This window comes from Pelophylax lessonae (genome assembly GCF_965119305.1).
Source record: "Pelophylax lessonae genome assembly, chromosome: 1".
Classification (NCBI taxonomy): Eukaryota; Metazoa; Chordata; class Amphibia; order Anura; family Ranidae; genus Pelophylax; species Pelophylax lessonae.
This window is the reverse complement of record NC_138768.1, coordinates 455,052,161-455,066,942: the sequence shown is the minus strand read 5'-3', so window position 1 is coordinate 455,066,942 and position 14,782 is coordinate 455,052,161. Positions and strand designations below refer to the sequence as shown.

At 40.5% G+C, this 14,782-nt stretch overlaps 1 protein-coding gene across 4 annotated transcripts in view; it reads left to right on the top strand.

Annotated features, from left to right (window-relative positions):
• Nucleotides 1-14,782, top strand: part of EPS15L1 (epidermal growth factor receptor pathway substrate 15 like 1) — a 354,413-nt gene that overhangs the window by 315,618 nt on the left and 24,013 nt on the right. For all 4 annotated transcript variants that reach the window (XM_082248118.1, XM_082248120.1, XM_082248119.1 and 1 more), the window contains one exon: nt 10,764-10,969. In XM_082248118.1, the coding sequence (XP_082104244.1) occupies nt 10,764-10,969 (206 nt within the window). The remainder of the gene's footprint in view (nt 1-10,763; nt 10,970-14,782) is intronic.

Sequence of the window (14,782 nt, the reverse complement as noted above, 5' to 3'; positions counted from 1 at the left end):
TGTGCTAGGGATGCAACTAGCCCCCAGCACATAATTGTAAATATCCCAGCATATGTGCAGTGTTTCTGACTCCTACCACCATGACCACTTCAAATCACTGGTGGTACACATGGGTCAAATGCTTGGCAACATCTGCCGGTTCATTAAAAACTGGCCTCCATTGGGTCTGTGTGTATGCCAGCCGGTCCGACAGAAGCCGACCATTCGGCATGTGCATGAAATAAAAACTGGCTCCTAATTTTTTTAGCTGGCTACTAGATTTCAAGCAAATTTAACAAGCCCTGCCGTAGCACCAATGGGTTCGGAGCCATCCCTTACTGGCTAGGAGAGCCAGACTTTGTCAAGATTTTTCTAGTGCATTTTCTATTGCAACTGGTCTTGTATTCCGGTTGGCCTAAATGTTTCACACAGCACTACATTATGGCGGAGTTCCTTCAAAAGTGGAACATCATATTGTGAGCTGGCTATTTCCTGTCCTGTTGAAGTCATTCCAGTTTTTAAAAACCCAGTGGATAAAAAGCAAGAAGAATTTTCTAAGGCCCTATTCTCCCTTGCAGATCCTGCCCTGTGAGCATTGTGACCATGTCCATCTGACAGAGCCCACCTCTCTGGTCCAAGGTTATGTCTAGGGATGCTGGATCTTCTATCCTCCTGTTCTCTAACAACTGTAGCTCATGCCTGTAGCCCTTACTGTAAGATGGACCAGCAGTTCTCATATGCCCAACATCCATGATGGGCATGCTTTCAGTACACATGCAAAAGACTTTGGCTCAAATGTTGGCTTCGCTTAGCGTTATTGCAAGAAATGCCTTTTGCTAATGCCTCCAAATTCATAAGCAGGTCCTGCTCACAATGATGGCCCTTAGAGTGGAGGGACATTAGTTAGTTTTTGCACTATCTAGTCCCAGAACATTTCAGACATTTGGGTCCAGGATATAGTATCCACAGGCTACAGGCTTGAATTTTGGTTTCTGCCTCCACCAAGCTTCATGCTGTCTAACCTGCTACCGTCCCTGCAAAGGTTGGCTGACCTTCATGCTGCTCTGGTGCAACTCCACTTTCTCGGAGTCATAAACATTGCCCTGGAAAACGAGAGGTACCAAAAAATGTTATTCAAAGCTGTTTTCCAACCCCAATTCAAAACCAGGCCTCTGTCTCTACTGGATTTAAAAGTTCTGAACACCTTCTTCTGGGTACAACATTTTTTACATGGAATCTGCCAGATCAGTCATTCCTTCCCTCCATCTGGGAGACCTTTTGACCTCTGTGGACATCAAGAATTCCTACTTTCATGCATTTCCCCATCTTTCCATTGCATTAATGTTGCCTTCATTTGTTGCCCTTCCCATTAGTCTGTTCACTGCACCTCGGGGCTTAACCAAAGTGCTAGCTCTCATTCTTGCTCTACTTCATTCTCGGGACATTACCATAGGGAGATATCTGGATGACCATAGACTGGGCCAACCCAACAAAGATTCAGGTGGATCCTAAATCTCCAGGAATCAGAGACTGATGCCAGTCTATCAGGCTCGGGTGAAGTCCTTGATACCCTTTTAATACAAAGAACTTGGTTGTTGGAGGAAGCTTGTCTCTTGCTGTATTCTTGAACTCAGGGTGATTGGTTACCCTATAACTCTGGATCTCTCCTCGGTGAGGTCATATAGCCAGGGTTAAGTCTGTCAAATCCACAGGAGTGGTTTACATTAACCCTCAGGAAAGAATTAAATGCTGGCTTAATGAGAATCAGGTATTATACTGGGCATTTCAGCTCTGTCCACCATGTACATCCTAGGTGTGGTTTATTGGCAGATGGACTTCCTCAGTTCCTAATGACTAGACTTTGGGGAATGATCTCTTCACCCCATAATGTTTCAAGACTTTGTCAAAGGTGGGGTTGTCAGATGTAGACCTGTTGGCTTTAGCCTTTGCAGTGGAGGCTCAGGGGAATCATTGGGATCTGTTTAGCCTAATCTATTTCTTTCCTTCTCTGAAATCCCTTTGTTGACTGCTCCACAGGGTCAAGATTGAGGGCATTCCCCTGATTCTCATCACATCGAACTGGTCCAACAGAATGTGCTACTCAGACCTTGTTAGGCACCTGACAGTCTCTCTGTGGGCTCTCCCTGAGATCTTCCAGATCTTCTGTTGCAAGGGCCTGTTTTACCACTCTACTCCTCGGGCGCTGGTTGTTGAAGCCCAGGTCCTGAGGGAAAGAAAGCTGTCAGATTCAGTTATCTTCTTACAAAGTCTACCATCACACTTGGAAGAGATTTCTTTTGACAAGGGAGGCAAAGCATGGAAGACGGGGAAAATCCGTACCAAGACAAGGAAATCCCATGCAAGGAAGTTCTCTGTGGAAAGAATCCTGTCTTTTCTCCAGTCTTGTCTGGATAAACAATAGTGGTTTTGTGCTTACACAACTTTTCAATAAACAGTACATAGAAAAAAACATAACTTCTGTAACATTTTGCAAAGCCTCAGAGCTACATTACGTGTAGAAATGTGGCATCTTAACAGCTGTAATATGAGTTTGGTTTGTGTGAACAATTGATTATCCTGTAAGTGACCTTTTTAGATCAAGTATGGTGACTGTGTGCCATCATGCTGGTTCAGTGGTTAACACCTCTCCTTTGAAATGAAGCCTTAAAGTTCCGTTCTCACAGTTTTTTTCGTCTTTTTTTTCTTCTCACTCAAGCATATCTGATGTGTGTTATCGATGTGCCACAGTCACCCACCCTCTGAGGTCTGTTTATCTCTGGCCAAAAAATAGATATATTTCCAGTCAGATATAAATAAGAACATTCTGAGTGTGTTTTGTGGGTAACAATGCTGATTTATATTGTAAAGCTTGCATTTGTCTGTACATCAGCAATAATAATTTATCTTTTCACTGGTCCTTTTTGTATATTAAACTTGAGGAGGATACCATGGTGGAGTTACATTAGTCTGCAGAATTTTATGCCAGGTTTTCGTTGACATTTTATAATTCTTCTGTTTCCACTGGGTCTCAGAGCCCCACTGTCTATAATCCGGTGTGTTGCAGGGTAATGCTATAGGTCCTCCCCTCATCTAAGTGTTGGGCAAGTGTAGAAAATCCATTCCTACTAACAAAAGGTAGGAATGCCTGTATACACGTGTGTAACCTTCAGACTGTGCAGTCTTTATTCAAAACGTTTGCTCCTAGTGCTTCCTAAGACTTGAGTAGAGAGCTGTTAAATGATACTTGATCATTTTGTTGCATTGGCTTTTAGCAGCTCTTTGTGGTGTCATTAAAGAAAACCTGCGGCAAGAAAAATATAGGGCTGCTGTTTCTGACCTCCTTCCTACTAGAATCCTTTATTTCAAATTTAGCCCTTTTACTGCCACGATTCTAGAACTTTTGGTTGTTGCTTTTGGGGGTTTTACGCACCAACTATCGACAGATGGAAGAAGTCTGGTGGATGTGCAGCTGCCGGATCGCTTCCACGCACCCCAGCAACTGCGCCATGCAAAACGTCACTTCAGGGTCCTGCTATCAATTGCACCAGCCAGTATGGCCTGGAAAGAATCTAAAGTTGTGTGGTCTGCACTTCAATAAATTCATTGGAAGGCAACTGAGACCTCATGGGTCCTTTAGAGTTACGTCCAAGTACCTAATATCTGCCCCAACAATTTTTGAGCCTCCACCCCCACATACATGAACGTACAAACGTAAATGCAAGCATTGAGTGAGATCAATAATTCTGGACCCAGTATTCATGGTTAGCTCTAAATTGATGACCTGTAGGAACTTGTAAAGCATCTCTTAAGGAAAATATAGGGTACTGAAATTTGTTGTCGTTTCACAGAAGCATTCAATTTTAAGGTTTGACATGTTGGGTATCCTTTTTGTTCAGTGCAACCTCATCCTTTTTATCCTACCAAGAAATTGGGTAATATATTGCGTGCTTGTGCTCTAAAATTAAGTTTAGTGTACTTTTTTTTTTTTAATTTTGCGTTTCCTAAACCGTTGCAGTAATAACATATGGCATAAAAATATTTGGAACCGCCACACTTTTTTATTCTCTAGGGTGTCTGCTTTCAGAAAATATGAAATGTAATCTTCAGGCCTAAAGCTATTTTTTAAACATGTCTGCAAAAAACGCAAAATGGTTTAGGAAGTGCAAGGGTTAATAGATCAGCCCTGAAGCGTCTTATGATAATAGGATATGGATTTAAAGTGTATCTATAGCCTAAACTTTTTTTTTTTGTTAGAGATAGTGTAGAGTGGTGGTCAGCAACAGGCCAATTATGATCTCCATATTGGTCATGCCCATGTTGGGCATGGAAGATTTTGGAAGAATCTCTTAGGCCTGTCTCTGTTGAGAATCACAGCTGTATACTATTAGTAAGAAGACAGAGTATGTTCCACATTTGCAAATATTTGTCCATTTACTAACCCTGCCCCATATCTATGCCTACATTATGGCTTTTATTGTATATTTCAACAACCTGTGGAGGAATGTGAACTCCATTGTCAACATTTGTAGCAACATACAGTATACTTACTTTATTTCTACCTTTGGCCTTTTTCAAATTACTACATTTTGTGGATTCTAGGGTTTTCTCATGGGACTTGTCATGAAAAACATCCTCTTGTCTTTTTAGTACAGAGTTGGTGCCTCTAGTTCTACCTGTGGTTTTCTGCAGATGCTTGCTGTTTCTAAGTTCACTGATCTTGTTCATTTTGCAATGCCAGGAATTCAGATGCTTTTTTGCAGAAGGTGTGATTTTCATATCTGAAAGCTGCGGTAGTTAACCGTTCAACCAAATACCAGAGAGCCATATGCCACTAGCATGGCTTCAAATAGTAGGCTAAAACAAGAGACTGGCAACATTTAATCAAATGTTTCAATCTCAAGGAAAATGTTCTTTAACATTCAAAAAGGCTTAAGATGTGTTACACAGTTGGTGCTCCTGATCTGTGCAGCAAGGTAACTTTCACTGACATTTGTTAGAAAGGCCTTCATCTTTACATAATTACATAATCCAAAAAATGAACTCCCTTGCTTGCCTTAATCCAGCCTTTGAGGCATTCTTCCTGCCACTGACCCCAACAATGGGGCACTATTTTTACCACTGACACCAAAAATTAGGCACTATCCTTCCCACTGACACCCACTATTTTTTCCCCTAATACCAAAGATCCGCATTGTTTACTCTCACCGGGCACAGTCTGGCCCCCCCTAAAGTCGTAAGGACAGTAAACAGGCCCTTTCTTTAGAAAGATTGGAGACCTGATCTATATGGCCAGTAGACAGTGCATAATCAGTAGTAGCTGTCTGTTTTGTTGCCCTGTGTTTTCAGTTATCCTACCTAAGTGAAAGAGTAAGCAACACCATGCACTTGCCCCCTTGTGGATTCTTCATAGGAAGGAGAGCAAGAAGTGCAACTTGGAGGATAGCTGTTGCAGTGGGAGTGTATGCAAGCATAGGGGGCATCTCTTTTGGGGTCATGGACAGCAGTAATAATCCGGCAGTGGCTTAAACCCCCCTCAACTACACCTAAAAGTACAATGTACTTTTTTGTACAGTTTAAGTTCTCAAAGTGGTTCTAAAGGTAGAAGGTCTTTACCCTAATGCATTCTATGCACTAAGGTTAAAAAAAAAAAAACCTTCTATGTGCAGCTCTCTGCTTATATTTACCTGAGCCCCATCTTGATCCAGCGATGTGCATGAGAGCAGCAGCTCTTCCAGGTCTCTCTTCTCATTGGTGATCACGGCAGCAGAAGCCATTAGCTCCTGCTGCTGTCAATCACAGCCAGTGAGGAGAGAGCGGAGGCAGGGCAAAGCAGCGCTCTATGTGTAAATGGGCAATGTCCATTTACAGAAGCGTAGCTCAGAAGTGCGCCTGCTCGAGTGCCCCCAGAGCAAGAGGCTTGTCAAGAGACTCTCTCTTTATCCAAAAATGAAAAAAAAAATGTTTTTCCTTTAGTTTAACACTCCAATTAGTTTACATTCTGCAGACCTTTGTTTAGCAAGAAGTGCCTATAGACCGTAATTTAACAAATCCAATTTTTCCAGGAGAGGGTAGAGGCCAAAAGTAACAGTTGAATCATTGTGTTCAAGATTTTTGTTATTTTTATTTTGGATAGAGTAAGGGAGGGTATAACCCACGTCCGTTTTTTTTTTTTGCTATCCGTGTCCCATTGGGGAGACTTCCCTTCACCTCTTGTCCTATAGCTAAAACAGGAAGTGAGGAAATCCCTAGAAAGTGAGGGGAATCCCAGTGTGTCACCAGAACTAGTGTCCCTATTGGAAGATTTCCCCTTCATAAGTGTTACAATATCAAACCCAAAATTTTGGATTTTCTTTTACTTTGAATAACAATGGTAAACAGGACAAATATGGAGGGTGAATCTCCCTAATGAGGAAGCAGACAGCAATAAAACCTGACAGGTGTTCTAATCCCTCTCCACTCTATCCAAAAAAAAAAAAGTTTTTTGCCTTTAGTTTCTCATTAAGTTTCTCATTCATATTACTGTATTATCCTGCTTTAGCTAGTATGAGGCATGCTTTGCTTTTTTTTATGGTTTTAACCATTACATTTCCAAACTGCACTAATTGCTTCAACAAGGTGCATCTAAGTTTTTTCATGCTATTTTTCCTCCTCTTACTCTATCTTTCCTCTAATTACATACGTAGTTAAACTGTCAGACAATCTGAATGATCTTTTTACAATCATGGTATAATTGTACTATTGTATAAGGCGGTGTATTAGCACAGGACAATCACTACAGACTAGCATTGGTTGCTGTAATGTCTGCCCTACAATTTGGAAATTTCCTATCTTTCCCTGCTGCTTAAAGTATACCTCGTACTAAAAAAAAAAACTCACTATCCCCTTATTTATTTATCCCACCCCAAAATGGCAAAATCCTGTAGTACGTTGGAGGGGAAAAAAAGTTTGTAAACACATTCATTTTTGCTTAGAGCACCTAGGATAATGTCAGGTCCCAATCCTTCCAGTGATATCCCAGGAAATGCTGGATACCCAGAATTCTCCTGAATCTTACTGGAAAGATGGTGGTAGCAACCCCGGCAGTGCAGGAGCTTGACGGGTAAGGTGAGTATATTTACTTTGAATGAATTTGCTTCCTTTTGGGCCTTTAAAACTAAAGGTAAAACATTTTTATTTTTTATTTTGGACAAGGTAAGGGAGGATTATGATCACTGTCAGCTTTTTCTTTTTCCATTGCGGAGATTTCCCAGTAAAACCCGAAAGATTTTCTTTAACCCCGTCACTCTATCCAGAACTAAAAAAATCTAAATTTTGCCAGCTGATAACTTCCTTTACTCTCCGCCTATGCTAAGGTTTATCAATAAGCACTGTTCCCAGCTCTCACTTTGGACTACACAACACCTTCTATTTACTTTATGGAAAAGAGGAGAAGGGGAGGTGTTCTGTTGTCCTGTCCTAGAGTGACAATGTTCCTCCTTATATACAGTAGTACAATGAGAAAGCATCATCCTAGGACAGAAAGTGGGGTACTGGCAGGATCCCTAGGTGAAAATAAAAGCGGAAAAAAAAATGTCTAATAATTGGTATGCTGCAATATGTTACATTTTGTTTTGGAGTATACCTGTAGGTATCCCTTCACCAGTACTTTATCTCATGCTGAATTTGTTGGAAAAAAACACAAAGACCGTCAAGGATCTGATCATTAGAAGCCCCTTCATGGGAATTTTTAAACATCCCCTTTGTAATACATATTTTAATATGTAACCCTTATATTTTCCAGGGCTTTTCTTTTTTTTTGTAATTCCTTTATTTAACTATAAGTTGCATTAACAAACCAAGACCCCGAGGGATTGCATGATACTATGACTTAAATAGGCTGATAGCATAAACATCGTCAGAACTACAAAGACAGCTCAACAAATAGGACCATACAAAACACAAGTTCCAAGTAGGACAATTAATAATGAAATGAAGAGGACACAGAGGTAAACAGCTCCAAAGTTCCCAACCTATACAGAAGAGCCCTAACTTAGTAATGCAGCCTTGGTGAATATGAAGTAAGAAAAACCAGGGTCAGGAGGGATCCCCTGCTGGCCAGTATAACCCAATAAGGGAGCAAGAACTAAAAGACAGGATCAGGTACATAATAACAGCAAGGAAACTGCCAATGAGAAGTGTCCAAACTAAATGGAAAAATACATAAAGGGGGAACAACAGGAGACGCAAGGGACGAAGAAAGGAGAAGGGAAGCAAGCGCAGAAGGGAGGGACAAGGGCACAGACCCTAGACAGGAAGAAAAGTAAAGGGAACGAGAAGAAGCCAAAGAGAGACATTGAGAACCAGAAAACAATATTCCCTTAAACAGAGCCTTATATGAGTCACAGAAATATTAGCCAGTTTGCGTGATCTCCTGTAGATAGGCATCTGTAAAAACAAAATATTGCCATGGTCTTCAAGTGCCACAAAGAGCTCCTTTCAGATATAGTGTGTAGCCGTAAGGTCTTCAATGTCGTTGAATTCATTGATTTTTTGAGAATCGGAGAGACTTTAAGGACAGGTGCACAGACCTTCATCACAACGGAATGCACGCCTGGGCTGCATTTAGTAGTTGAATGGTAAGGGAAGTCTTTTACTTTTTTTAATGGGTCGTTCTGTGAGGTGTAGCAAGTATGCTGCAGGGTTATCCACTAGATCAAGATTAGTTAGGTGTTTATTGGTTTCAGGGCTTTTCTTTTATGTTTTATTTTATGTGCTTTCTACCTTGAGCCCTACAGTGGAATTAGTAGAGACCTCCTCCCCTTCCTTCCCTCTTCCATATCTTATATACAGGAGTTCTAAAAGTTCCTAACATTGCAGGTACTCTTCCCATTGTTTCTAGTTTATCGGATATCCCATAAATTCTGCTATATTTTGGGGAGAATCATTTGTTCCTAAACAGATGGCAAAATGTCAGTCAATTGCTGTCTCAGGATAACATTAATTAGCCCTGGTGTGTACAGTGCCTTGCAAAAGTATTCACCCGCTTGGCATTTTTCATGTTTTGTTGCCTCGCAACCTGGAATTAACATGGATTGTTTGAGGATTTGCATCATTTAATTTACAGAACATGCCCACAACTTTGAAGATTTTTTTTTTTTTTTTGTGAAGCATACAACAAATAGGACAAAATAACAGAAAAAGTCAATGTGCATAACTATTCACCCCCCTAAAGTCAATTCTTTGTAGAGCCACCTTTTGCGGCAATCAAAGCTCCAAGTCGCTTTGGATAAGTCTCTATGAGCTTGCCACTGGGATTTTTGCCCATTCCTCCTTGCAAAACTGCCCCAGCTCATTCAATTTGGATGTTTTGCGCTTGTAAACAGCAATCTTTAAGTCTGACCACAGATTTTCAATTGGATTGAGGTCTGGGCTTTGATTAGGCCATTTCAACACATTTACATGTTTCCCCTTAAACCACTCAAGTGTTGCTTTAGCGGTGTGTTTGGGGTCGTTGTCCTGCTGGAAAGTGAACCTCTGTCCTAGCCTCAAATCATGTACAGAGTGGTACAAGTTTTGCTGAAGAATATCCCTGTATTTAGCACCATCCATCTTTCCCCCAACTCTGACCAGTTTCCCAGTCCCTGCTGCTGAAAAACACCCCCACAGCATGATGCTGCCACGCCATGTTTTACTGTGGGGGTGGTGTTCTTTGGTTGATGCAATCTGTTGGGTTTGCGGCAGACATAGCGTTTTCTTTGATCGCCAAAAAGTTCAGTTTTAGTCTCATCAGACCACAGCACCTTCCTCCGTACATTTTGGGAGTCTCCCACATGCCTTTTTGCATACTCAAAATGTGCCATTTTGTTTTTTTGCTGAAAGTAATGGCTTTCTTCTGGCCATTCTGCCATAAAGCCCAACTCTATGGGGCGAACGGCTTATTGTTGTCCTATATACAGATACTCCAGTCTCTGCTGTGGAACTCTGCAGCTCCTCCAGGGTTACCTTAGGTCTCTGTGCTGCCTCCCTGATTAATGCCCTCCTTGCCCGGTCCGTGAGTTTTGGTGGGCGGCCGTCTATTGGCAGGTTTGCTGTTGTGCCATATTCTTTCTATTTGGTTATGATAGATTTGATGGTGCTCTTGGGGATCATCAAAAATTTAGATATTTTTTTATAACCTAACCCTGATTGGACTTCTCAACAACATTGCCCCTTACTTGTTTGGAGAGTTCCTTGGTCTTCATGGCAGTGTTTGGTTAGTGGTGCCTCTTGCTTAGCTGTTGCAGCCTCTGGGGCCTTTCAAAAAAAGATGTGTATATGTAATGACAGATCATGTGACACTTAGATTGCACACAGGTGGACATCATTTCACTAATTATGTGACTTCTGAAGGTAATTGGTTGCACCAGAGCTTTTTATGGGCTTAATAACAAAGGGGGTGAATACATACGCACATGCTAATTTTCTGTTTTCTATTTCTAAAAAATTGTTTTATGTATATATTTTTCTCATTTCACTTCACCAACTTAGACTATTGTGTTCTGATCCATCACATAAAATTCAGATTAACAAAACATTGAACTTAAGCCTGTAATGTAACAAAATAGGTATAAAGTCAAGGGGGGCGAATACGTTTGTAAGGCACAGTATATATATTTTCTAGTAAAAACAAATGTAGATTGTTTTCAGCATGTGAGAAATGGATTTGTTGTTCGAATACCCTCAATACATATTAAAATGTCAATTTTATTTATATGCTTTTTATATGTACACAGTGAATCACATTCCAATGTTTTTTCTTTTTCTAGGTAAAAACACCCCAGTGAGTCAACTGAGTTCAACACATTTCCAGAAGTCCAGTGACCCATTCCAGCCATTTGGGACAGAACCAGGAGACCCTTTTCATAGTCGGAAGGCATTCACAGACCCCTTCAGTGGAAAAGACCCATTTGCCACTACACAGCCAGGAAAACACTCTAAGGGAACATCTGCCGGGTTTGCAAACTTTGGCTCTGTAAGTTGAATTTCTCTTCCCTCATGTAGAGAAGCCTCTGCTGCCACTGAGTTAATCTGTAGCCCAAAATAATGCTGCTGATCCCCCTTCTACACTGGGGAAGATGTAAGTGTAAAAAATGTAAAGTACTGAACCTTGGCTTGTTTTGTGCAACTCTGCCACGTCCAAACGTGCACTATGAACTTGTTTCTGATACCGAAACATTATTTCTACTGAGCAGGACATTTGTTTTTTAATCCGTTATGTTTGAAAAGAATAACGATGGATACAAAATATATCATATGTAACATTCTTTGGCTTCCCATAGCTTCTCTCTTGTGTGTCCAGTTGTTTTCATTAGTAGTCATGGAGTTCTAGTTACCAAAGAGAGGGAAGCTGGGATGCAATGCAGGATACACTAACGTGCTTGTATTTTAGGTTTCACTGTCTGTGTGCAGATGTAATCATTTAACTTCTGCTTAAAGAGAAATATTCTCAAAGCCTGGCTTTCTGATATTAGCAGTGTCCATTGTAGAAGCTTTTGTATTAGTGTCTTCTTCAGAGTGAATTTTCATTTCACATTTTAATGTTTAGGATATATATATATATATATATATATATATATATATATATATATATAAATATATATTCCTTTTTCTTGAAGCGCAACTTACTGCTGCTTGTTTTTACTCCCTTTGTTTCCAAATTTTGAGCAACTGTTTTGAAATGTCCATCTTTTGCTGCTCCAACTTTTAATGTTTCTTGCATGTCTGCTTTGCTATATTTATGTAAACAGTAAGAACTTGTGTGTTTTTCAATAAATAAGTCTTCAGCATTCCCCTCCCTCTGTGTATTCCTCTGTGGGTCAGTTCCTTTTATGTCTCTACTGTCACATTTTAAACTTTTCAGTGAGAATACTGATGCATCAAGTAACTAGCCCTCCAAACATGTAAGCGGCTTTTGGCTTCTAAAAAGAGAAAAGATACTAAAAATAAAACCAATTTGGAGCACCTGTCAAAGAAAAAGTAATGTTTTTTTGGAACTTGGAACCCTCAGTGGAGGATATTTAAAACAGAATATAATTATTCAATAATGTAACGCTTTACTGAAAAATTGAAAAGCGTAATAGGTCACTTAAAATCCCTTGGTCATGACAAATGAATGTACAGAATATGTAGGGTTGGCGTTTGCCTGTGTACATTATGCAAACATGTTTCCAAAAGCTGGAGACCCTGAAAAGTAGTTCTCTGGCTAGTTCTTCTACTTCGGTAGGACCGTGTCAAACCACCTAAACCCTCTCTGTTGCTAAAGCAAAGTTTTAGGTCTAATTCACATTAGCCGCTGCATTGCAACGCAGTTGCTGGTGTGTAGTGCAGTCCAGCAAGATCACTGCAGTGCTTATGTGCCAATCTTGGAGCATCACACTGTTCACTTTTTTGTTTTAATAAATTTTGTTGAGAAGTCAGACATATAAGTTCAATTGGCTGCCAGGCAGTGCGAGGCAGTGAAAAGTCTTACGCTGTGCTGAAATACAGCATGCAGAATTTTTTTTAGCGCACACCACCTGCACATCACTACAATGCAGTGATATAAACCAGGCACTTAGGAGGCAAGGCATTTTGCCTTGGCATGTGGTGGGACTGCGCTGGACAAGCACCCTAACACAGTCCCAACGCATCTGGTGTGAATGAACCCTTAAAATCAATGCCCGTGCAAAGTAAACCTAGAATACTCACCTTTTCTGTTGCAAATATATTTGCAGTAGGAAGAAAATCCTCCAGCTGAAGTTTGTGCAGAATCTGACGATTCCAGGAATGTCAATGACCTGGTTCCCCATTGTGTTGCTGTTCCTCCTCCCGATCCCTATGTCACACTGATGACATAAGAGCTGGTGGATAAAAGTGTAGTGGAGGACCAGGAACACTTTTTAGACAAAGTTTTTTTTTTTTTTTTTTTTTTTTTTCTATAAATTATGAAATTTCTCTAACTGTGTCACAGAATGCAATGAAAACTTGACTGAGATCATAACTTATCTCCACTGCATACAGAAATAAGAACAAAGATTTGGGCTGGAGGCAGGCTTTAAAGCCAAAAATGTTCATCTATGCTTGCACCTTATTTGCCATTTCCCAAAGCACAGTTGAGATAGGTTGTGGAGAAGTTTTGGTGTGATAAGCTCAGCATATAAGAACATCACTGTAGTCAATCTATACCTCTTCTCAGTGACCTTTGCATAAGTGGAGATTAGTGGCAAGGATGTGGGTATAAATGGGTTTGCGATTCATTGGTAAAGTGTAGGTTTAAATAATACCCCATTCAAAATATTATAGGGATATCAAAATTGAAAAAGCAACTTGCCTCCTTTTTTTTTTTTTCTTTTGCTAAGCCTGTAGCCTAAAATAAAAAGTAGAAAAATCAACACAAGGAACATAACTTACAGTCAGTAGGATGTGTCCCTTGTGCTGATTTCTCTGCTGTTAATGGAAATTCTCCTCCGTCCATGCTCCCTTGCCGCTGTATTTTCGCTGTGCTGCAGGGTTAATACAAATAAAGGCCTGTCACAGGCTTTCATCAAGAGAGCCTATGCCCTCCCTTTCCACCCAGCTCTGCCATTCATAGAGGCCGTACTATATCTTCTATGAATTAAACACAATCTGTAAATGGAGGGGACGCTCCTTCCAATTTTCCGCCAATTCAGAGATCACTTAACATTCATGGAAGCTGTAGTACAGCTTCTTTAGGTGCCAAACCTGGAAAGAAAGGGCGACATAATCAGGCAGTCCTAATTAGATGATGATGATGATGATGCTGCTGCCCAAAGATGTTTGCACTTTAAGTGTGAAATTCATTTGAGAAAAGGGACAGAGAAGACTTTTCTTGACTAAAGAGATAATAGCAGACACCCTGTGGTTCCTGCCCATAGGCAGCAGCTTTAGTTTCAGAAATAGCAAAGGTTCATATTAAGGACACAATTTAATCTTATCAGTTAAGTTTCAGACATTAATAGAAACATCAGGATGTGCAGTAGCGACGATGTGCTATATTGCTCAATATTGAAGTTCATCATCCTTAATAAGAAAAATAGCAGTGCCAAAATGCTGTATTTACGGGGGAAAGAAATGGTTAAGAGGTACCTTATGAACCAGAAGCATTGGCAGTCGCCTAGGTTAATGCGGCTGTCCTATTGGCTTTACCTTGCTTTTACCTATTTCTTAGTTTCTCTGTAGTTCATGTTTAATTTAAATGCTTCTGGGCATTGTTGCAATGTACAGTGTCTGACGTTTTCAGGGCTGCTTCACATCGCTTTGCTGTAGGGTAACAAAAGCTTCCATAGAAGTTCAGAACTCTGGCCCCAGAGGTGACACCAAAAGCTTATCTGATATTTCCTTCTTGTTGTCCTGGCAATGTCACTTCAAGGCTCTTCTGCCACTCTAAGACAAACTAACATCTTTTTGGGTAATCTCAAAACTCCACATTGTGTTTCCTACATTAAAAAAGTTTGTCACTTGGGAGAAACGTAAGCTACAGATGGCTCCAGATACCATAAAGGTCAGAAGGAGTGTTCGCTTAGGAATTCAGGAAGGTAAGCAGTTTGTTTCAGCTTCTTAGAATTTCCATTGATTTGTTGCTTAATCTCAGCACTCTACTACTGGGCAAGTTTTAAGCTGTGAGCTTTAAGTGAAGGTTTAACTGGTAAATTCTATGAAGAAAGTTACAATGATCCATATGTCATAAGCTGGAAAAAGTTGAAAAATAATATGGCAGTGTAATGTAGTCCCTTTGTGAAGGGGGGAAGTGGTTAAACACTAAATCTCAGGCACCTCAAAGTGCTCC